Source organism: Vipera berus, assembly GCF_964194415.1.
Source record: "Vipera berus genome assembly, chromosome: 12".
Taxonomy (NCBI): Eukaryota; Metazoa; Chordata; class Lepidosauria; order Squamata; family Viperidae; genus Vipera; species Vipera berus.
The window spans coordinates 13,544,622-13,568,967 of record NC_138215.1 but is presented as its reverse complement, the minus strand read 5'-3'; the positions used below and the strand labels follow the sequence as shown (position 1 = coordinate 13,568,967).

Genomic DNA, 24,346 nt, shown 5'->3' with positions numbered 1-24,346 from the left:
TCCAAAAGACTTTTCTTTTTTTCTTTTTTTTAACTATTCTGGCAGGTTTAGGGTGAGGTAAAATGATTGCTAAGGCCGGTTTGAACAAGGACATGAAGGACGTGGCACAGAGTTTGGCTTTTGAACTTCTTGTCACATTTTTTTAAATAGCAGCCCTGCAAGCAGCATTATAAATGGCCACTGAACTTAAGAGCTTCCCGTGGTTTTTGCAAGGGTACCTTGAAATATAGGCTAAACCTGTCACTACAACAGCAAAGCCAGATGTAGACAACTTTAAAACGTTTCTGTGCATAAATAAATGAAAACATTTGGAAAGAGGTTTTAAGTCAACAGATTCAGGGCTAGTTTGGTTTTTATTTTATTGTTTTAACCTTTAGCAAATTGCAAGTTTTTAGAATTTAGGTGGTTGATTTGTTTCTAGCTATGGGTGTTAAATTCTGGACAAAATCTAGGTAAACAGTCATTCATGGTTTTTACCGGGAAGAATTCTGTACAGTATAGCTTGCCTATGTTTTAGTTCAGGGTAGTAATTAAATATGTAGGCCAAGCAATGAGAATGTAATGACTAATAGGTTGTGAGGGTGTACACAAAGTAAGTATCCAATGGATGGATTTACATATTCACCTGTAGTATAATGGCAGCCTTGTTTAGAAATCATTTAGGACAACGTATTTCATAGCATCTGTATTTTTAAAATAAAATGAACATTTGCTGCATCGTATTTTGTGAGTGTACCTTTTTTAAAAAAAGTCTAGTCTTGCAAGGTGATAATTCTTTTGTAGAATATTTTTTTTAAATGAGTGCATTTAATTTTTTTAGGGGAAGAAACCATGATTGCTGTTCCACATGGAAGTCGCAGTGCAAGAATTACTATAAAAGGACCAGCACAACTCGGTATGGATTTATTTATTTGTTTGTTTGCTGCACAACTCAACCACAAGGTAACTCTGGGAGACTTACAACGTTCACTATGAACAGAGAGTTCTTTAACAAGAATCAACCCTACACATGTTTTAATACTCTCAGATATTTCGGAGTTTAAGTGTACTTGAAGTTTTGACTTCTTTTGTCTATGTGCAATTATTAATGCTGAATTTGGGCATAAATTATGGTTACTACTGAAAGCAGTTTTGTAGCATTTTCTCCTTATTCTTCTGGATTAAAAAAAGTACAAAATGGCATGGGTTTATCTGGAATATTTAGCCCTAAACCAGGATTATTCAAGCACAGTTTAGGTCTTCATATAACATACTGGGAGATACAGAAGAATCATAGGTAGGCTTAAGAAGATAGCTTGGTTCCCACAACACGCTGAACCATAAACCATACAGAAGAGCTGTAATGGCATAGTGGCTGGAATGCAGGATTTCAGCCTGACTCTGCCAATTGCCAGCAGTTTGATCCTGACCTGCTCAAGGTTGACTCAATCTTCCATCCTTCTGAGGTCTGGAGAATAAGGACCCAGATTGTTGGGGGAAATAGGCTGACTCTGTAAACTGCTTAGAGAGGGCTGTAAAGCAATGTGAAGTGGTATATAAGTCTAAGTGCTATTGCTATTGCTATACAACTTATTATAACATAATCTAGTGATATGTGTAATTCCATTTGGTAAAACAGCCTCCTTGACAACAAGACTGCAATTTAGTATTTGTCTTCCTTGGTTACAGGATCCACTTGTGATTGTTTTATGTACAAACATGGGAATGATGAAGATTGCAAGTTTGCTCCCACTCAGTGGAAAATGGATTTTGCTACCAGTGCAAAGATATTTATTTTTCTTCTTACACTCCCTTTGTTTAACATTTAAATAGCTGCAAGGGGTGAGTAAGTGGGTTTGAGACTAAGGAGAGGGCTGTTAGAATACATAGTAGCCTTTCCAGAAGTATTAAGGATATAGAATCCAAAGTAAGCCAGAGTTCTCTGAAAATAATATCCTTGCTGTAGAAGCAACACAACCAGAAGCTAATATTTTCACAAGTGGCTAATGCTAGATAACCAAGTTCATGAACTTGCAAGAGTCTACTTGGAAGCAAACTGAAAGATGCTAATTTTTTTTTCTTTTTTGAATGACAGAAGCTTGCGTTTTGAGTTGTGAGTTGAGTTGAGTGTATTCTCTAATTTTCTTTATAAGTATTAAAAAGGAAACATGGTGTATAGTTTGAGGATTTGAAGATGGAGGTTTATTCTATTCTATTCTATTCTGTTCTGTTCTGTTCTGTTCTGTTCATACTCTACTCTATTCTATTCATTTTATTTTTTAAAAAGCCTTATGTTTCTTCTTAGAGAATAATGCAAAGATGGAAAAAATTATGAGCTCTAGCAGGCTGGTTTTCTGGCAGAAACCACTGTTCCCAGCTCCCCTAAGAACTTAACACATGACGTAAGAGAGACTCATCAGCCCGTTTTAAGTACCAGTTCTAGCCACTGGTGGCATTCTACATTTCTAGAAAAGCTTTTGTTTCAGATCTCTTTGTCTCATTCTTCCTAAAGCTGAATCTGCTCTTTTAAAGCAATGGAAGGGTGACTTGATGTTTCTCTTTGGTCCAAGATCTTTTCCTGCTTAATCATTCAAGATAGTCCTTGATTAGGACTATAGTTTAGCCTGCCCATTATGGTCCTAAGTTACTACAGTCATAAAGCAAGGTCATCACATAACCGGACCGGATGTTATGACCTTTTAAATGGTGGTTTGTTAAGTGAACGCCACAGTCATTAAGCAAACTGATTGTTTGCTTTGGGGCATATTTTTTTTAAGGAAACCAGAAGTAAAACCCTGTTTTGTGGGAAAAGATCTGAATCCCGAGTGCCGTGTAACAGAGTGAGCGCCTGTTACTCGTCCCAGCTTCTGCCAACCTAGCAGTTCGAAAGCACGTAAAAATGCAAGTAGAAAAATAAGGACCACTACGGTGGAAAGGTAACAGCGCTCCATGCGCCTTTGGCGTCTAGTCATGCCGGCCACATGACCACAGAGACGTCCTCAGACAAGCGCTGGCTCTTCGGTTTTGAAATGGAGATGAGCACCGGCCCCTAGAGTTGGAAACGACTAGCACGCATGTGCAGGGGAACCTTTACCTTTACCTTATAAATTACAGTCACAGGATGCTCCAAACAGCTCTAAATGCCAGCCAGTTGCCAATTGCCCCAAATGTAGTCACGTGATCAGGCAGACCTCGCAACTTTGGAACAAAGTGAAAAGTAGCTTTGGATGGGGGCCTGTCATAAGTTTGAATGGTCGCTAAGCTACCAGTCATAGTGCGAGGACTCTGTCAGTTCACACCCACCGTAGTTTGAAAGGCGTTTGAATTATTTCTTTGTTTTGGCCACAGCATACATCATTTTGCAGTAGTTTCCATTAAAATGTATCTGCTAATATGACAAACACCCCCCGCCCTGCCCCTTTCCTGTAGTTTGCAGAAATCCTTTTGGAGCGTTCTGGCCCAGGGTTTGACTAGCGGCTATTAATCAGTGTTAGATGCAAGAACTATGGCAGCTTGTTACAAATGAAATCCAAGCCGGGCACCGTTCTTGAAAACACATGTTGCATTCATGATTTCTGACACTGGTGGAGCTACTGCTTTTTATTTGGGCCCCAACGTAAGTCAGCAGTAAAATGCATCATCCTTCAGTGTCGTCTTGTGATAAGGATCCCTGTTGCGGGTGTCATGAGGTGGTCTCCTAAACACTGACTGGGTCCATCTTTTTAATCTGAGCTAGCTAGGATTTCAGGTGGCTGGGTTAGCAGTTAAATGTTCACCAACAGCAGCAAACAAAGGCCTTGTTGTGTTTGAGTTGTAACTTTACCCCCTAGATGACTTTGCAGGGTTTAAGGTTCAAAAGGCATTTCAAGTCATCACTTCTGGAGGATATGCTTGTAAAGCCACGTGCTGTTATTTCCAGGTGGCCATCACGAGTTGATTGGCAAACTATGACTTTCCTTTTGTAAAAAAATAATAACATTTTACTGTTTTTTTTTATAATTACAAATCTTTAGTGCTCAGTAAACAACGTGTTGTCTGGGTCCACATGTTTAATATAATAATGCATCTTAAATGCCTACTGTCTGGTCCGTTTTTCTAGCCATTGATAAAATACATCCCATGTTTGAAAGTATTCTGTATCTTTTTCCCCTTTCATTTTCAATGTAAACCCGTCCTTTTTCCGCACAGTCCAAAATTTCCTTAATTATCTCTTCTTCAGCGGATGTTTCTTCATTTTTCCAATGCGGTGCAAATGTAATTCTCGCTGCTATTAATGCATGTAACATTAAACATACACATTCTTTATCATAGTTTTCTGAGGTTATACCTAATAGGAATAATTCCGGCTTAAAATCTATGTGTTTTCTTAGCATTTTTTCTAACCACATATGTATTTTTGACCAGGATTTTTTTTTGCTTTGGGGCATGTCCACCAAAGGTGGCAGTACATGCCTAGCTTTTGTCTACATTTCCAACAATGGCTGGACATATTTTTAAACATTTTTGGTAACCTCGCAGGTGGTAAATGCCATCTAAAAAATATGACTTTCCTTTTTGAAGAAATAGTTATACACACAGCCCAGTGCTTGGTGCTCATTCCTCAGGGAAATTGGTATTGACAGACAGAGCAAGCGAGAGTAGAGAAGAAATGATGTTGTAGAACAGCTCTGGAACTGATGGTGCCATACCTTGGAAAAATATTACAGGTACTCCTTGACTTACAATCATTCATTTAGTGACTGTTCAAAGTTACAATGGCAGTGAAAATGTGACTTATGGCCCCTTTTCACACTTATGACCGTTGCAGCATCCCCATGGTCACGTGATCATCCTTTACAGCTTTCCCAGCCAGATTCCAATAGGCCACATCAATGACGGCATGATTCTGCAGTGATCCTCTTAACAATTGTGTCAAAAAAAAAAGATGGCAAAATTGTATGCCACTCACTGAACAAACCCCCTTGCTTAGTGACAGAAATTCTGGGCCCAGCTGTGGTTCTATTGTAAGTCAAGGACTACCTACAGATGGATATAAGCTATTGTTAACCACCATTTGCAATCCTACCTCACAAGGCACTTACAAGGATGATTTGATCCATAAAAGCTTCTGCTGTTGTTATTGTTTACATATTACCAGATTTCCCGAAGGATTCCAAGGACTTTAAGTGTTGTTTAAAGGATGCCTGTTGTTTTTAAAGGACATCTGACAAATGACTTCCTTTATTACAAATGGGTTTGAATATACTTCTGTCTAGACAGAGGGGACCAGTTCTATCCCTCTTTTGCAACGCCATTGTTTTGATTGGAATTAGACCAAAAAATAAATTTGGACCAGCACCCTTTATCAAGAGAAGGATACTCTGGTTCTCCCTGGGCGCTTGCATTATTTCCTTCCTTTTAAGATCAGGGAATATGACGCCTCAAAGTAATTTGTAAAGCTGAGACGAGTGATTAACTGGAATATTTGCAGGTATGGCAAACGTAAGACTCTTGCATGCGTTTATGGGCTGTGAATTATTCAGCTTGAGCACATTCAATAGCCTGAGTACACAGAAGCTTTTAGGGCTTTTGGCATTTGTTTCGTCAAGGCAGAACTCAAGTGCATCTTTGACTTGGCCAAAGAGGCCATGTTTTCATAGTGTATTTTGATCTGAGATTCCCAAAGTATCCTATTGTTGGGGGAGGATGGGCATAAATACCTTTTCTTATTTGGTGAGGTCTCTGGAGAAGCTTCTAAGGCTGGGAAAAGGAAAGAAAAAAGAATGTCCAGCAGTAAGGTGGATGGACTCAGATACAGTGAAGATGGTGCCCAGTTGGAAGACCTGAAAGACCAGGATAGACCAAAGACAGACCCAAGGTTCAATGGACACAAGAGCCTTTAATGACAGGTCTGCACTATTGGTAATAGCAAAGTTTTGTTTGGTTCAGAAGGCAGGATGGGAATAGAATAGAATAGAATAGAATAGAATAGAATAGAATAGAATAGAATAGAATAGAATAGAATAGAATAGAATAGAATAGAATAGAATAGAATATGGAATGGAGAATAGGATAGGAATAGAATAGAATAGAATAGAATAGAATAGAATAGAATAGAATAGAATAGAATAGAATAGAATAGAATAGAATAGAATAGAATAGAATAGAATAGAATATTCTTTATTGGCCAAGTATGATTGGACACACAAGAAATTTGTCTCTGGTGCATAAGCTTAAGATAATATCATTCAGGTCTGTGAAGAAACACAAAAGAAAAATGCTAAGTTCAGGCATTTAATATCTATCTTAGAAGACAGATTGTTTCCCTCAGGAACTGAAGGAGGAGAAACAGGTTATGGCTGCTTCCTCAAAGTTTTAAATTGTTCCTCTCATTGTGCATAGCCTGTGTAATTGTGAAACAATGTTTCTCGATCTTGACAACTTTTAAGATGTCTGTACTTCAACTCCCAGAATTCCCTAGCCAGCTGAAGTCCATGCTTGAGTTGAAGTCCACACATCTTAAAGTTTGCCGACGTTAAGAGAATCACAGCTGAGATAAATGCCAACATTGCACTGTATCTTCCAACGATCGTTTTCCAAAAGGAAACCAAATGTACAGCTGCAGAAAGCACCAACTTTGGATTGCAATGTGAAGAGCCTTAACTTTACTATAATGGGAGATTATAGTAATGAGTAAAAGACGCTTGCTCCTGGGGAGGAAAGCCATGGCAAATCTAGACAGCACACTAAAAAGCAGAGACATCACCCTGTCAACAAAAGTGCATATAGTCAAGGCTATGGTCTTCCCAGTTGCAATGTATGGCAGTGAAAGCTGGACCATAAGAAAGGCTGAGCGCCAAAGAATTGAGGCCTTTGAACTGTGGTGCTGGAGAAGACTCCTGCGAGTCCCTTGGACCGCAAGGCGATCAAACCGGTCAGTCCTAGAGGAGATCAATCCTGACTGCTCTTTAGAAGGCCAGATCCTGAAGCTAAAACTCAAATACTTTGGCCACCTAATGAGAAGGAAGGACTCACTGGAGAAGAGCCTAATGCTGGGAAAGATCGAGGACAATAGAAGAAGGGGACGACAGAGAATGAGGTGGCTGGATGGAGTCACTGAAGCAGTAGGCGTGAGCTTAAATGGACTCCAGAAGATGGTAGAGGACAGGAAGGCCTGGAGGAATGTTGTCCATAGGGTCGCGATGGGTCGGACACGACTTCGCAGCTAACAACAACATAGTAATGAGCATTGTGATCTGGGTGATAATGCTGAAGCTGTCCAGATGCATAAGCAGACCAAGGTGTAGGCTTGGGCTATCTGATCTGGGTTGGAAAAATCCCATCAACCAATAAACTATCAATTGTTATTTATTTTGCATAGGAAAAGGTGAAGGTGCTATTCTTTTTGGCACATTCTTCTGAGACATGACTTATCGATCCTCTTTTCCACATCTGAACAGCTAATGGAATCCTCTTTCTGTTTTTCTGACCACATCAATAGCGTGTGTGTCAGCCTGGAAGAACTAAGAGCAATAAATACACTTACAGGCAATTAGTGCCTTTTCACGGGCCAGTGTGTTTGTGATCAAAAAGGCAATTTTACCACCTTGTGAGATATTAGGTGCCCCTGGCTTCCCATTTACATTTCCCATCCTGTATTGAATAATGGATTTGCCCAGCTCTGCCTAAAGAACTTACCTATTCTAACAGGGGAAAAAAAACATACTGAACGCAGATTGTGATCCATTCAGAAATACTAACTTCAGTCTGCTTGAGATTTGCCTCCTAAAATAGAGTTTGCATTTGTGAGTATCATGTAAAACAGCAGATTTCTTACTTGGAAGACTTGTTTGGATCAGAAAGATATGGATGTTTCTTCTGGACTGTTTTTTTTTCCAGAGAATCTCTGCATTTGTGTGTTCCTGGAATTCTCTTGGTATTACTTTAAAATGATGCCATGAAATGCTTTATCTTTTTAAAACCCACTTTATTGCCAAGCCAGGCAAACCAACAGAATTTCTTCTTAACTGTATACCAGCAATAAATTAGTTATTTTTTATTACACTGGAAATCATCTGTACTTCTGTAAAAGAGCCGTAGTGCTAAGGAATTGGATGAACTGCTAATTTTAATCCCATGTCATCAGGATAGTACTGATATAAATAGTGCATACGATGATCTATGTTTTATATTTACAACATTTGGTGCAGGCTCTGCTTTCAAGAAGCCAATGTCTTTTTGGTTTTGCCTGGCATAAATTCATCATAATCTGCTAAAGGATAATGTGTATTTTCCTCTTATGGTTTCCAGTGATTGAATCAAAGACACTGCAGGGAGATACTGGAGAACACAGTTTTAATGCCCCTGGAATGTACATCATTGAAAACACAACAGTTGAATTTCAAAAGGGCCCAGAGAGAGAAACAATAAAAATCCCAGGGCCTCTTGGAGCAGATTTTATTATCAAGGTAAGGCATGTACTTTGTGCTGTGCCAAGGTTTTGTCTGGAAATTCCTGTTACATCAGCCTGCCCCACCCAGTCAAGTAGGAAAGGTATGCTGTAGATCCCATTAGCCAAAAAAAATCCAATTGGTAGGGTCCAGGAAGAGAGTCTACTCTGCTGTTGCACCTTTGGAACACTCCCCCACTAGAGATGGGTCTGACCCCCACTCTTCTCACCTTCTACAAAGACATAAAAACATGGCTTTGCCCCTTTGCTTGGGGTGCACAAAGGAGCATGCAGCCGTGGGGCTGGTTAGCACCCCAAAAGCCCTCCACTACATTTAAATTATTATTTTTTAACATACTTTCCCTCTTTTAAATTTTGTGTGTGGTTTTTTTATGGGTCGGTCACGTGCTTGGAAGACTAAACCTTTGGTTCTGGTGACCGACCCATACTGGATCCTGCAACATCATCCTGGGACACGTAGATTCTCCTTCATTCGTGGTTTTTCTTTTTCTTTTATATTTTGTTGTCCACCAGTCAAAGTCCCTCTGTGAGGGAGATGTGCGGTCCTTAAAACTGAGAAATAACTAATTTGGAAAATGTTTTGTTCAACAAATGACAACTGCAGCAGGGAAAAGGAATGTGTTACAAAGTAGGACAGACTAAGAAACCAACATCCTACATACATCAACTATTTGTACTCTAGAAGAATCTTGCAAGTCTGAATGTGTTTTCCCCCTTCTTCACTTTATCTTCTTGTGAACTAGGGTGGAGCCTGTTCGAGCCCATCTTATCTGTCTGTTGACTTGGTCTTGCCTGTTCCTCCTGTCCTTCACTCTGCCCACTTTAGAAAGTGATAGAATGTGCTCAGTTGAGCCATGGTGGAACAGTGGTGAGAATACAGTACTGCAGGCAAATTCTGCTGACTGCTGGCTGCCTGCAGTTTGGCAGTTTGATCCTGCCTGGCTCAAGGTTGACTCAGCCTTCTATCCTTCCGAGGTTGGTAAAATGAGGACCCAGATTGTTGGGGGCAATAGGCTGGTTCTGTAAACCACTTAGAGAGGGCTGTAAAGCAGTATGAAGTGGTATATAAGTCTAAGTGCTATTGCTATTGCCCTCCCTCCCTCCCTTTCTTCCATAACACTGCCATCTGCCAGCAGTTCGATCCTTACCGGTTCAAGGTTGACTCAGCCTTCCATGCTCCCAAGGTCGGTAAAATGAGGACCCAGATTGTTGGAGCAATAGGCTGACTCTGTAAACCGCTTAGAGAGGGCTGTAAAGCACTGTGAAGTGGTATATAAGTCCTAAGTGCTGTTGCTATTTCCATTTGTGTGTATAAGTCACTCAGTGATCAGGCTCAAAGGTCAGGCTGCACATAGGTTCTGCCCATGTTTTTTTTCCCTACTTGCCTGTTCTCATGTAGCTTTCAGCATTGCATTTGAGTGCATGAATTAAACAATGACAGGCCAAGGATCGCCAACGTGCAGCATTCAAATGTGTTGTAATGGGATTCTCTTTAGGCCAGATATACTGCTGCCAAAGATAGCCTGGTGCAGTTCTTCTTCTATCAACCCATAAGTCACCAGTGGAGACAGACCGAATTCTTCCCTTGCACGGTGACCTGCGGAGGAGGTGAGTAATGCATGTGGCTTTGACTCATACTTACGATGGTTGCAGTGTCTCAGGGTCACGTGATCACCTTGTGCAACCTTCTGACAACAAGTCCATGGAGAAGCCAGATTCACTTAACCCCTCACGTGGCCAATTTAACAACTGCAGTAATTCGCTGAACAACTGTGGCAACAGAGTTTGTAAAATGGGGCAAAATTTATTTAACAACTTGTCTTGCTTGGCAACAGAAATTTTGGGCTTGATTGCGGTTGTACGTCAAGGATATACATACATATACATACACCTACCCAAACTGCAATCCAACTTGTAATATCAGCTTTGAAAGCCAAAGCGTAGAAGCAACACTCTTGGGCCTGCAAAAGAATCCATTTCTTCCTCTTTTGCTTTTTTTTTTTTTAATTTCTTGCTCCCTCTCCTTAAGTAAGAAATGAGCCAAAAATATAGGTTGAACATTAATCTTAATAGTAGTGTGCTTTAGAAACGTTGTTCTGTTTCTGCCTGGCCTAAACGCTTCCGACATAAGGTTGTTTAGCCATTGTCAAATTCCCTTTTGGCTTCTTTCGCCGGCTTATAAATGACTTAAATATTTTCTGGAGACAATCATTTTCAAAACAAAACCAAGAGAGGGGTGGAGTAAATCAGCAGCCATCCATCATTCAGCGGATTATTTGTTCAAAACAGCCTTCTCCTCTCTCGCCTACTTCGATTCTCTGCCATGAAGTCCAAAGGGATTTCACAAGCCATGTGCATCCCATAAAAATGCAGCTGGGCTTAAATAAATGTTGAAATGTTCAGAATTTACCTTTTAGCATTTTACCTTTTTTTTTTTTTGCTGGTTCAGTGGGATCTGGTGCAGGACGTTAAAATTATGATCATGCTCAGTTTTTCTTCCAGGGTTTGCATTCCCTGGTGTGATAATACTTTCTACAAGGAAAGGTGTTCATTAGAAACCTTTGATTTGTAACCTTCCAGACTTTTTCACCTTGGCCGATGTCTCCATGTTGGAGACATGCTTGTCTCCACGTTGGAGTTTGTTCTTATTGGGGTGTGTGTGTGTGTGTTCCTTTTTGTTTGCTTACTTAAAAACCAACACAATCACACACACATCACCGTACAGAGAAGCCTGCCCTTCCCTAGGAATGAGATTTTTTTTCCTTCCTGCCTCCTCCTTAATTGTCATCCAGGGAAACCGCACAGAGCTTCCTAGGATTCTTCTGCAGATCCCTTGCGCCGGCGGCTTTCTTGGGAGTCGTGTTTTCTTTGTCTTCACCTCCTGTTGCTGAGCATGGAGGGGCCGTGCTAAAAATATTTGTGGTTTTGCAGGGCTGGGCCGAGTGGTAGGTTTGGCTCTCCTCTTTAGTGATTGTGGCTTCCAGTTTTAATTACTTTTGGTGTTGCCTGAAGCCACAGGAAAATCTGCCAATGATACATTTCTGTGAAGCACCTCAGTAAAGCATGGTGCAAATGTTAGACATCATGCTATGGAAGAGGTTCAGAGAGATGTCCAAGATTTTTACTCCTGGACTCTACCCACTTCCTTTTTTGTGTGTTGTTTTTTTTTGCAAGTTCTACATTATTAGGATTGAAGCTTGCAGGAGATTTTAGGAGCTGCCCAGAGACTCAACCTCCAAGCCACAGAGAGGAAGTTCAGGGGAACGGCATGCCTGTTTCTTTAACGTACGTAGGTTTTGAAAGGAGATGAAATGGATTCTTGAATTCTCATCTACTAAACTGACGTGGAGGGAGACATTCTAATCTCCCTCTGTTTGCCTAAAAGGATTGCTAAGAGTTCCGTCAATATAATCGGGACGAATGAGTTTTTGAGAAGGAAGAGGAATGAAAAATAAGCAAACAGAATATTTTTCTATAGAGGTTCTCCTTGACTTTCAGCCACTCGTTGAGCAATCATTAGAAATTACAAGAACCCTGGAGAAAGAGACTTCAGCAGGAAAGCCAGATTCACTTAATGATCATGTGATTCTATAGGGGGTCAGCATCTACCTGAAGAACTTGAGGTTCCAAGGGGGCAAATCAGGAGACTCAAGTCGAGCCTTACAGATCAAACAGACCTTTATTTGGTCAGTTGAAGTTGCTGGGTGGAACACTGTCTGAAACACTGGCAGCTGCATTCAGAAGTGCCACACAGTGGTCAGTTAGGCACTTCTATTTATATACAGATAACAACCAATCACAAGGTGACACTTGTTGACACACAGAATATTAACCAATCATCTTTCATTACTTTCCCGCTCTTTTCCTTGTCTCTGGGTCTGTGTACGTGGTCTTCCTGCCTTCACAAAATGGCGTCCCTAACGCAAGCACGGTGTACAGAAGCAAAATGGTTGTCATTACGCTAATCACAAGAATAACCTTTTGTACAATCCCTATATTTCATTTAACACCTGCAACGATTTGCTTAAAAATCATGCAAAAAAAAAAGGCATGAAATTGGGCGTAACTCACTTAATAACTGCCTTGCTTAGCCACAGAAATTCCGGTCCCAATTGCGGTTGTTAAGTCGAGGTCTCCCTGTAGTCTGAAAGTTCCCTGCATGTTACTTTGGCCAAAATCTCACTAGATTTGAAGTCTAATCTTGCGTCAGGAGAAGTCTTGTCTTTCCTATGGAACGAAGTAAGCCTGGTGCTCCATTTTTATTCTCGTTAAGGTTTGACGTGTGGATAAAAGCTTGCCTAAAACCAGGCATCCAGAGGTTGTCTACATCCACCTTTGATAAAAAGGGTTGGGTTGTGGTTTTTTTCCATATGGACTGTCATAACCCCCATAAATGGAATCAATGTGTAGGCATCCAGGTTTAGAAACTTGGATCCTTGTTGATGGAAAGGTGATGGGATTGTGTCTTCCCAAAGGACCAGACTCCACTGCTGAGAGGGTTACAAAAAGTTGACGCACATTCCAAGGGCTCAGTTGTCACCATGGGAGAATCGGAGCAGGTGGAAATGTGCGTTGTTGACGGGAAGGGAGTGTGTAACCGAAAAGGGAAGCAGCTGTTGTTATCACATGGCTGTGTCAATGTATTACGTGGTGGTGGACGGTATGCCACCCTGTTTGTCGGTGTCGTTAAGATACGGCTAGTGAAAAAAAGACAAAAGGAGGAGGCGTTGCCAAGAGAAATGGGTGGCTGAATTAATTATGCCTAGTTGATAATCAAAGATGGCCTATTCTCACCCTGTTCTAGGTTACCAGCTGAACTCGGTAGAATGTGTGGATATCCGTTCCAAGCGGGTGGTGCCAGATCAGTATTGCCATTATTATCCTGAAAACAAGAAACCCAAACCAAAGCTGAAAGAATGTAACATGGATCCCTGCCCTTCGAGGTTTGTATTCCAATGTATAAATGGGAGGTTGGCATTTTAGTTTCCAAGTCCTTGCTAATTCCTTTTTATTTATAACTAGCCAAGTGCCCATCACTCAGAAGGGCAGTGATGAGCTGAGCAATCAGTAAATGCAATGTTCTGTCTCGTCTCTACTCTACTCTACTCTACTCTACTCTACTCTACTCTACTCTACTCTACTCTACTCTATGTTCTTCTCCCTCTCCCTCTCCTTACCCTCTCCCTCTCCCTCTTCTTCTCCTTTCCCATTCCCTCTCCCCTCCCCTCTTCTTTACGCTATGTTTTTAAATATAGAAATGATTTGACAGCTGGTGTTCTTGTATTTGTGTACTCATGCTATTGAGTGATTTTTTTAAAAAAAAATTGTTCCCGTGGGGTTGCTCTATACTTAAATTGGTCTGAGGTGAAGATTCTTGCTGGAGAACTGCAAGGATAAAATGCTGACTCCTCAAACTGGGAGATGGAGTGAGGACAATTAAAAACATCATTAGGCGGGGATAGCGTCTATCAGAATGAGGTTCCACCATGATATGATCTTGTTCAGGGAAAATAAATATGATTTTGTGTGGAAAAAATGTTTCGAGGTCACCGTCCCCTGAATTGTGGGCAATGCCTGAGGATCCTGGTACATCCTGACCTCCATGAATGCTGCTGAAGAAAGAGAGATCATTTCCTCAGGGCCATACCCTCTTGCCCCTCATTTCCCTCACCTTCAGAATCCAGAGAACAACTGACGAATCCAAGATGCTAAACTCTTCACCAACACCATCCCTTGTCCTCCCTCTTCAAGGCATTCTGATTTTCCCAGTTTGCTCATTGGGAATAATTGACCTACTGGATGCCAAGTGATCACATGACTTCCTTTCCTTGTGGATCAACCTCTGAAAGCTTCCAACTATTTTAAGGGTAACGGACTCCAACTCTGTGCAAGGCGAAAGAAAGACGCTTGTAGCACAGTGACCACATCTGGCCCCTGCCAAGTTCCCAAGGCAGCTGCAGTGTACATATTGAGTTGCACAATGACACTTAAGGCTGCTGGCCGTTAGACCGTCTGGTGCTTCTTCCTGGCTCTGCAAAAGTATCTTAAAATAACATTCAACATTTAGCCCCAAACCTGAAATGCCAGCTGGCAGAATTGCTGATATTATTATTTATTTATTTATTTATTAAATATATATCCAATAAGTAAAAGGAGAAACACTTGGGTGGATTTTAATTCTGTCCTTTTCTTCTAGTCCCAGTTGAATATCTCAATATCCCAGCTGAGATCTCAAAAGCTCAGCTGCTCAGAGCTTCCCAGATCCTTCCTGCAGGCCCATCCTTGCAAAGCTGGAATCCAGGGCATAAATGGTTACCCAAACTCTCGGGAAGATCCAATCTGAGTTGGTCACCGGGACCAAAGGTTTAGTCTTCTTTCAAGCTTTCAAGTTCATACTGCAGCCCATCCTCTGAGAACATCTCTCTTTCTCCAGGATATATGCACTGGGCTGTTTTACACATTGTATTTATATGGTGCCTGGTTGTATGTGGCTTATAGTTGTTAATTAGGATGTTGATGGCCAGGTTGATGACCACACACAACTAGGCACCATATAAATACAACACATAGAACAGCCCAGTGCACATATTCTGGAGAGAGAGAAGTTCCCTCCGGAGGGGCTCCTGTATGTGCCTGAAAACTTGGAAAAAGAATAAAGCTTTGGTCCCGGTGACCAACTCAGATTGGATCCTGCGACATTATCCAGGGACACATATATTTGCCTTCATTCCTGAGAGTTACAGGCAGCCAGTGCTTCGAACAGTTACACTTTCAGGAGCTTCATGAGAGCTTTATTAAAGGGTGGGGAGGTGTGTAATATGAGGACTTGCCATCAATATTGAGAATTATACAGATGAAGGTGCTAAAATTCTTGGGGTGTGTGCGTGTGTGTGTGTGTGTGTGTGTGAATGTTCTACTTCGTTTCACATTACTTCTTCTCACAGCTATTAGGACCAGACTCAAAGTCTAAGGGTTGGGATGCCCAGCTTCCAGATTGTGGGACTTATCCTTTGGATGAAGTCCTCTGGGCTCAGTTGCTGGAGGTGGGCCAGAATGTTTGTGTTATGTATTGGGCTCGTGGTGTTACACCACATGCGTTACTGAAGGAGCTAACGGCTCTCCAGCAACCCAGACAGGCCGTCTCCGGTCCTGCAATTGGTCAGTCCCAGGCGGCAAGCGTAGGTTCAAACCTATTGGCTGCCACCTAAGGGCTAGGCTATATATTGTGGCTGGTTGCGGCCCAAGCCCCAGTACGGTTCCAGCAAGAATAAAAGAATGAGTTTTACTGTACTCAGCTTCGTGTCATCATTCCTGCTCACCAGAGCCCACGACTTAACGGTTTGAGCTGGAATCCATGCAGAAGCAGATAGACCCTGCTGTTTTCCTAATCACACCAGGGGGAAAAAAAAGCTGGGTTTTGCCATTTTAATCCCTGGCCCTTCCAGAACAAAGTTTTTGCATATCGCTGTCCCCTTCGGTGCCTCAAGACGACTCTTAGGTTTGTTACGTTCACAATTCCAGATAGCACGCTAATCTCCGAAGGAGCGGTATTAATTTATATAGTTCTACCAATATACAAGGCATTTGAAAGAGGACGAAAAGACATGTGCCAGCCCTTACAGGCTAAAAAAACGGAAATTAAGAGGCAGGAAGGGAAACAGGGAAAGAATTTGCAAGCATTTCAATTAAAAAAAAACCCTTTTTGCAAAGAATATTTCCAAGCAGATCTTTTTGAAACAAGGTTGGAGGAGGAGAAGAACGTCCAGGTTGAAGGTACCGTCTGCTTGTAAGTCTCCTCCTTCCAGGCAGATCTTTTACACGTGTAGAAAACCAGGGAGATGATCTTGGAGAAGAAATCCAGAGGCCTTAGGAAAACACCAGGTGCAGAAGAAACGTGCTAAGTCCAGAGAGGCAGGAGAGATTCAGACTAACCTGCCCCCCAAGACCACTGACTCCCTAAAATATAAGCAGAAGGTGGAAAGGAAGATCCAGACATTTCGGTTTAGTTCTCATCTTCCTACAGAGTCTCTTTCCTGATTTGGTTTACCGTGAAGGGCTGACTGTAAGGTGGAGGGAAAAACTTCTCCAGGTTGAAGACCCTTGGAAGTGTAATGTATGTGACTGACATACAGGATAACAACTACAGGAGGCGCTGTGCTAGACAGCTCCGGTAAGGAGCCTCGTTCGGCGGGAAAACCTCGCAAGCCCATTGGTTGACAGCCTGGCGGGAAAACCAGGTTTGAATCCATTGGCTAGCGCTCACCTGGACAGGTACAAAAGGACCAAAGTAACCTCCTTCCCCCAGTTTGCTTTGTTCCAGTCTGCCATTCCAATAAAGACCAATTGTAACCTTCACGCGTGTTTGTGTTACTGCTCCAAACTTAACAGGAAGCCTCCTGCATTTTTCCATTTCACACCTTTTCTGTGTTGTAAAAAGAGGCAATAGCCGTGCAATGATGTTAAGATTGGTAGCATCTAGATCTTTCACCTGGAAGCCTGTTTCATCCCTCTAGAATTTTGGAACCACAGTAATATTTGTGGAAAACTTGGAGTTCTGAAAAGGGATTGAAAGTATAAAAACACTTCACAATGGTATTTGGGAAGCAGCTCCTTCTATAAGAGGCAAGGAATACCCTAATTTCAGATGGTTAATATCCGGGATTCTGGATATATGTTTTTCTCTGCTGTAGCTCCACTATCCCAGCTAATAATGGAGGAGACTGTAAATGTGTTCTACTCAGGCACAATGAGTTAATTGTGGATGTCATAATCTCTCAAGTAAAATCAGCTTCCAGACCTCTCCCCCATTCACCCACCCCACCAACTCTTCTTAGGGACTAGGAAAATGACTGCTGCAGTAATTTTGTGTTTTTACAAAAAGTCCCGGAATTATATTCCTCTTTGTTAGCTAACTGATTTCCTCACTTACCTCCTTGGGAAAATTAAGTTCAACAATTAAGGTACGACAGCCAAGAAGAGAACACCCGCTGTACCACTGCTGTGCGTTTTGTTTATAATGGAATACATCAAATGGATAATTGTAATCTGGCATCTGGCAAATAACTTTGTAAATGCCTCTGCTTTATTCACAGTGATGGATTTAAGGAAATCATGCCCTATGATCATTTCCAGCCACTTCCCCGGTATGTATGTATGACGCTTACAAGATACAGGATATTAGCATTCCATTGATAGCCTACTGCAGTTTATAATTTCATACATACAATCTCCTGCTTACTCAAGACAAAGACAAGGAATTTATTGTTGCCATAGATGGTAATGTCTGAATTTGACCGTCTGTGACATTTGGTTGTTGAGATAAAGTCACTCCAGAGTACCGGGCATTTAAATACATTAATCCACTTGCCTACTTAAGAGCAGGTATTCCATTATCAAGATATGCTAAGATAATAATGGCTGAGTACAATATGGAAGCAGGCTAAATAAAGACAACTCCCCCCAAAGGTATTAATGAACAAATGATCTGCACTGAATCCTGAATTTCGTAAAATTTCAATGGGTTTAGAAGCTGGGGGTAATCGTTAGATTTCTACCTATGGAAAGAGATAACATATTGCATTGCCTATGGCTATCTCATTGTCCATTTTGTGATTTGGGTGGGGTTTTTTCCCCTTTTTTAAAAAATCTGCATTGCATAATAACACAGAATAACTCTAAACATTAGAATCAAGCAAATATTCCTACTTACTTTTACTCCACAGTAAGTGAAGGAAGGAAGAAGTGAGATCAGGCATAATGACTTCATGGTTTCCCCATGGCTAGAAAGAATACTTTCTTTCAAAGTGGCAGACACCCATTTCTCCTTGACTTAGTTCCTTTGTTCACTACTTATGAAGCCACAGCAGGTTCCTCTGAGATCCTCTGATACCTTCAGTTATTGTATTGCAGAATTCCTACCTGGCAGGTAGAATTCCAGGGACAGAGCAGAAACGAAGACAAAGAAGTTGGCTTAGATTTGACTGCATCCTCTCCTCCCTTTAAGTTCTAAATGCTGATAAGTGGTAGAACCATATGGAAGCTTCCTTCATGATCCAGTAGAGCAGGGGTCTTCAAACGTGGGCCTTTTATAACTTGTGGACTTCAACTCCCAGAATTCCTCAGCCAGCATGCCTGGCTGAGGATTTCTGGGAATTGATGTCTACAAGTCATAAAAGGGCCACATTTGAAGACCCCTGCAGTAGAGCAAGATGCAGACTTCATTAGCCAAATGAGGGACTTGGGATAAGAGGTGGAAGTCAGCCTGTGCAGAGGATCTTGAATGATCTGAGCCATAACTCAGGCTGCAAATGCATCAGTGGAATCTTTAAACAGATGGAGAAAACTTGGAGAGAGAAAAAAATTCCCACGCTACATGTCCCCTCCCAGTTCTACATCCTTACACATACTGTATACACATGTTCCTTTAAAGCCATTCCAAAAGATTTTACAGTTTAAAAACTTTCTGGAGTGCGAAGCAGACCTTGACCAGTCCAGCCTCTGGGGAAAAAACCAAAAAAACCATGCACTGTTCCAGAAGCTCCTTTTGCCATCCCTGTAATATCCTCCCAGGAATTGGGGATCGAGCATGTCTTTTTGAACTGATGAAATAAAGAAATGCAGATGTAGACCAACTGCACTATACACACATCCACAGTGCATTACGGCATATTCAAATCTAATCGCTGCATTTGACAGGTAAATTTTCTTTACTTCCTAATCAAGATTTAAAACGTCTGAAGTGTTTCGAGTCTATGTTGCTGCAGACTACTGACTACTGCATCTAAGATCTCTACTATTTGGTTATGAACTTGCTACTGGAAAGCTATATATTATAGACAATAATAATCTGTCAACCACTATTTGCATGTTCCTCTGCAGGAACCATTAATGCAGACTCCCGTCATGTTTTCAATTTCAGTTTCAATGCTCACCAGATCCCACTAATGCAGATGCCTGCTTAGACGCTCCTGTCTTAAAGGACAGGGATCCACCTGCTCTTTCAATGTCCTATTAGAATAGCGAGCTGGGAATTTAAAATTGAACTAGGCGTTTTGAGAACAACTGCTGAGCATTTTCTCCAAGCCTGACACTAATGTGGGAAACCAATATGTTTCTGAATATACACCTTTATCCCTGTCTCTTCTCATATGCTATATTAGCAGAGTGTACCCTGGCACCGTAAATACTTGTGCATTCGTTGACTAAAAGGATTTCTGAAAGTGGCTTGCAGAGACAAAAACCCATCAGTGTAAAAGTACAGCTTCAGAAACGACGATCGTTCACCTCCAAGACAAGACAAAGGAACCCTCAAAACAGAGACAGAATTAGAAATAGCAGAAGCTGACATTGCAAGCCGAAAGGAATAAATATATCTTAATCTCGGTGTCAAAAGAACACAGTGGTTTTTACAGATTTCTTTGGCTTTGTTCCATAGCTCAGGTTTCACACCTACAAGCTTGAGCTCAGCTAGGATCGTGCAATCGAAAAAGAATCATAGGTGCTGGAAGGGACCTTGGAGGTCTTCTAGTCCAACCTCCTGCTCAAGGCAGGAAAATGTATATCGTTCTGGATAAATGGTTGTCCGATCCTTTCTTGAAAACCTGCGGCTACGGTGTACCCACAACTCCCCCAGCCAAGCTGTTCCATTGGTTAATTGTTCTTTCATTTGCTTTCATTTGAGGGGGAGATAAGTTTTTGATGGAAATGATACCCAGAGGATACATCAATAAACTTTCTCCAAACCACAAAGCTCTTTATGTTTTCCAAGGAAGGATATCTGGACCAAGGTTATTGGGTAATGCGCAATCAAACACAGGTTAATTTTTCATACATGTTAAAATAGGAGAGCTTGTTCAGAGGGAGTTGTCATTTTTTTTAGTGGCCCCTCATGGGTTTTTGCAGCCTGCAGCCCTGCCCCAGGGTTTCTGCTGAGTTAATTTGGAAGGCTCTACTCTAAATGCAATGCAGCACTAGTAGTGGAACAGTTTAAAAACTAGCCTTTCGGTTGTTTTATATCTCATCAATCATTCCCATGCTTAAGCTAATGAAACGATAACAGCAGATGAGCGTATTTATCAGGGGTGATGGTGAAACCATTAGCTCTACGCTCTCACGCGCTGTCTGGTTTTGATCATGGAAACTTGGTTGAAATGTCAACACTCAACATGCAGCAAGTTTCGTGTTCGGTTTGTGAATGATGTGATTAATTTATTCCAAGGGGAGAGTTTTATGAATCATTTCAGACAAGCAACATTCTTGCTCTGCCTTTGGCATCTTTGGGAGCTGTTATTTGAAAGTACCTTATGGATTTATGCTCCATTTCTCCTGGATTGGATTTCTTATCAAACTGAGCCATAGTGGCACAGTGGTTAGAATTCAGTATTGCAGGCTGATTCTGCCCACTGCCAGGAGTTCGATCCTGACCAGCTCAAGGTTGACTCCGTCTTCCATCTTTCTGAGGTCAATCAAATGAGGACCCAGATTGTTGGGGGCAAGATGTTGAGTGTGTAGAGAGGACTGAAAAGCACTATGAAGCAGTATATAAGTCTAAGCGCTATTGCTATTATCTCTATGACTTCCCAAGAAGAGTTTTCGGATGGGACTCTGCCTGAGTTATGCAGTGGGAATAATTGACTGTTATGATTTATGATGGAAATTTGAGACTCCATTATGGTCCTAAGTTGATTACTACCTGTATAAAATTTTCACATAAAATTGAATTATGCTGTTGGGATTCAGTCAAAAGTCTTACTACCAAAGGTTTTACATCTTAAGGGTGTACCTTTTTTTCCACATAACCATTGTGTGTTCTGAATGCTCAAATCTGAATTGAAAATGGAGTTGTTTTGTGTCTGGAATAGGCTGTCAGGACTATCAGGGAAATGCCTCAAACTTAAAAGCAAGCTTTTTTTTTCCAAGCTCCGTGTCCAGAATCATCGCTTTAGATTTGCATCTGGTTGAAACAGAAGTATTTTGCACATGGTTAAGTCTCAATGGCCAAGGGAAAAGGCAGTCTACTATTTTCATTATCACTTGCATCTGAAAACCAGATAGAAATTCAATTGCCTTTTCTTGGGATGCTGTTATTTCATTCCAACAGCTGGGAGCACAATCCTTGGACCACTTGCTCAGTTTCATGTGGAGGAGGAATTCAGAGAAGAAGCTTTGTCTGTGTGGAAGAGACCATGCATGGGGAGATATTGCAAGTAGACGAATGGAAATGTATGTATGCTCCTAAACCCAGGGTCATGCAAGCTTGCAACCTATTCGATTGCCCTAAGTGGATAGCTCTGGAGTGGTCACAGGTAAGGAAGCAGAATATTTAAGCTTCTTTGAGGGGGTGTGTGAAGCTTTCAGTTGTAGCCAATGGTTGGGATGATTGATGACACATTATATGGAAACTTCCTTGCATATTTGGGTGTACGTCACCCAGGTAGTCCACGAACACAGTTGAGCCCAAGTTTTCTATTGCTAGGCGAGACATTGGTTAAGCGAGTATTGCTCCATTTTGTGACCTTTTTTTGCCATAGTTGTTCAGTGAATCACTACAGTTGTTAAATTAGTAACGCTTGTTAAGTGAATCTGACTTTGCTAGTCAGAACGTCACAAAAGTTGATCACATGATCCTGGGACACTGTGACCGTCATAAATATGAGTCAGTTGCCCAGCGTCTGAATTATGAGCACATGAAAAGTGGTCATAAGTCACTTTTTTTCACTGTCGTCGTAACTTTGAACGCTCACTAAATGAACTGTTGTAAGTCAAGGAGTACCTATACTGATAGCATTAATACTTGCATATAGATAAATGTAACCTCCAGAATATTTTTAGTTATTGGGATTCAGGGTTGCAATGCTAAAACTCCATGTGAAAAAAAAAAGGCTTCTTAGATGGACGGTCGTCCAATTTGTCCATATCACAGTTTCAACGAATGTAAAAGGAATATGTGCATTCTGGTAATCTGTCTCCCCCCCCCCCGCTACACATACACCAAATGTACTACACAACAATCAGAAACCTCCTTGTGAGTGTTTGGGAGGAGAAAATAGCAAATAATATATGTGTTTGTCTTAGAATTCTACTTTATTATAGTGCTCAAGTCTATTCTAAATGCAAAATGCAAAATGCAAAGCAATAAATAATGTAATACCAATAATACTTGGAGGTCCTGGAGCCACACAAAAAGTAGTCACCAAATTTGGAAGTACAAAATCTACTGAGCTTGATACGACTGACTTTGTAAACAAAAACATGGTCTTGCTTAGAACTTCCTACATCCCGCAGTTATGCCTTCTTGATCCCTGCAATCTTAGTTAGAACCAAAACCTTTGGGGGGAAAACCCAGCTGTTGTAGAAGAAGAGCAGGCAGACCTGGGTGGTGGTGATGGTAGAGTTAAGTGCATCATCAGCCTAGAATTGTTACATTGCCACAAATGCTTCAAGTCCATTTCCCCTTGAACTCTGTTGATCCTTATCTGGCATCAGTTTAGTACTGAACTTTAGTTGACTAGATTCTTGAGTATAGGCTTGAGCAAAAAAACCTTTCTGAACTGCAACTTAACGTATGGCCCTGACCCTTTGCTTCTAACAGCTGGCAATCTTGATAGTGTTGATCCAAGTTAGGTCTTGCAGAAGGAAGATTCTAATTTCTTGATCAGAAAGATGACAAAACATTCTGATAACCAGGTTTATGAGTGCCAGACACCATGGATGGTACAAAGGGCAGCATAGCAATACTGCGACATTTGTTAGCCACCTTAGTTTTTGACTGATATATCCCTTTCTACAGTGCACCGTGACCTGCGGCCAAGGGTTACGCTACCGAGTGGTTCTGTGTATTGATCACCACGGACAGCATACTGGTGGTTGTAATCCTCAGTTAAAACTCCACATAAAGGAAGAGTGCCTAGTGCCAGTCCCTTGTCATAAACCCAAAGGTAACTGGAATATTCTCTTCATTTACTTAGAAAATTCATATGGCTGCCTAACAATAGAATAGAAACAGAAATAAAGAAGAATAGGAGATGGAAGGGACCTTGGAGGTCTTCTAGTCCAACCCCCTGCTCAGGCAAGAAACCCTATACCATTTCAGACAATGGTTGTCCAACCTCTTCTTGAAGCCTCCAGTGTTGGAGCATTCACAACTTCTGGGGGCAAGTTGTTCCACTGATTAATTGTTCTAACTGTAAGGGAATTTCTCCTTAGTTCTAGGTTGCTTCTCTCCTTGACTAGTTTCCATCCATTGCTTCTTGTCCTGCCTTCAGGCACTTTGAAGAATAGCTTGGCTCCCTCTTCTTTGTGGAACCCCTGAGATATTGGAACACTGCTATCATGTCCCCCCTTGTCCTTCTCTCATACTAGCCTTATGTCCCTGGCATCATCTTTGTACTGCAGGGGTCTTCAAACTTGGCCCTTTTATGACATGTGGATTTTAACTCCCAGAATTCCTCAGCCAGCATGCCTGGCTGAAGAATTGTGGGAGTTGAAGTCCACAGGTCATAAAAGGGCCAAGTTTGAAGACCCCTGTTGTACTGCATTCCCTCCAGTCTCAGCGTTGACCAACATACACGTATTTCCTCTTCCAGAGAAAAGCCCCATTGAAGCCATAGTGCCTTGGTTCAAGCAAGCCCATGAAATGGAAGAGACTAGGATTGTGTCTGAAGAACCCATGTGAGTTTGCTTTATTTTTCTTTTTTTCTGATATGGAAACTAAATCCCTGATGCATTTTCCTGACTGTTGGTAAAGTTTGCTATTTCCTGCCAATTCATCTGGCGTTTGAATTTTCTTGGGCTGGTCAATTATAGGGGGCGGTGGAGGGGGGGACATGGCAGCCAAAACATTTGAATTATTAGCTTCAGAAGTGTCACAATGGTTTTCTGGCTATTTGAAGAATTGACCTGTCAGAAAGTATTTTGCAT

General features: G+C 41.4%; 1 protein-coding gene across 1 annotated transcript in view; it reads left to right on the top strand.

Moving 5' to 3' along the window:
- The window catches only part of ADAMTSL3 (ADAMTS like 3), a 157,278-nt gene that overhangs the window by 98,866 nt on the left and 34,066 nt on the right, over nt 1–24,346 (top strand). The window contains exons 8-15 of the mRNA XM_081337175.1: nt 821–895; nt 8,269–8,426; nt 9,925–10,036; nt 13,233–13,371; nt 17,521–17,571; nt 21,528–21,732; nt 23,217–23,364; nt 24,013–24,097. Coding sequence (XP_081193301.1) covers nt 821–895; nt 8,269–8,426; nt 9,925–10,036; nt 13,233–13,371; nt 17,521–17,571; nt 21,528–21,732; nt 23,217–23,364; nt 24,013–24,097 — 973 coding nt within the window. The remainder of the gene's footprint in view (nt 1–820; nt 896–8,268; nt 8,427–9,924; nt 10,037–13,232; nt 13,372–17,520; nt 17,572–21,527; nt 21,733–23,216; nt 23,365–24,012; nt 24,098–24,346) is intronic.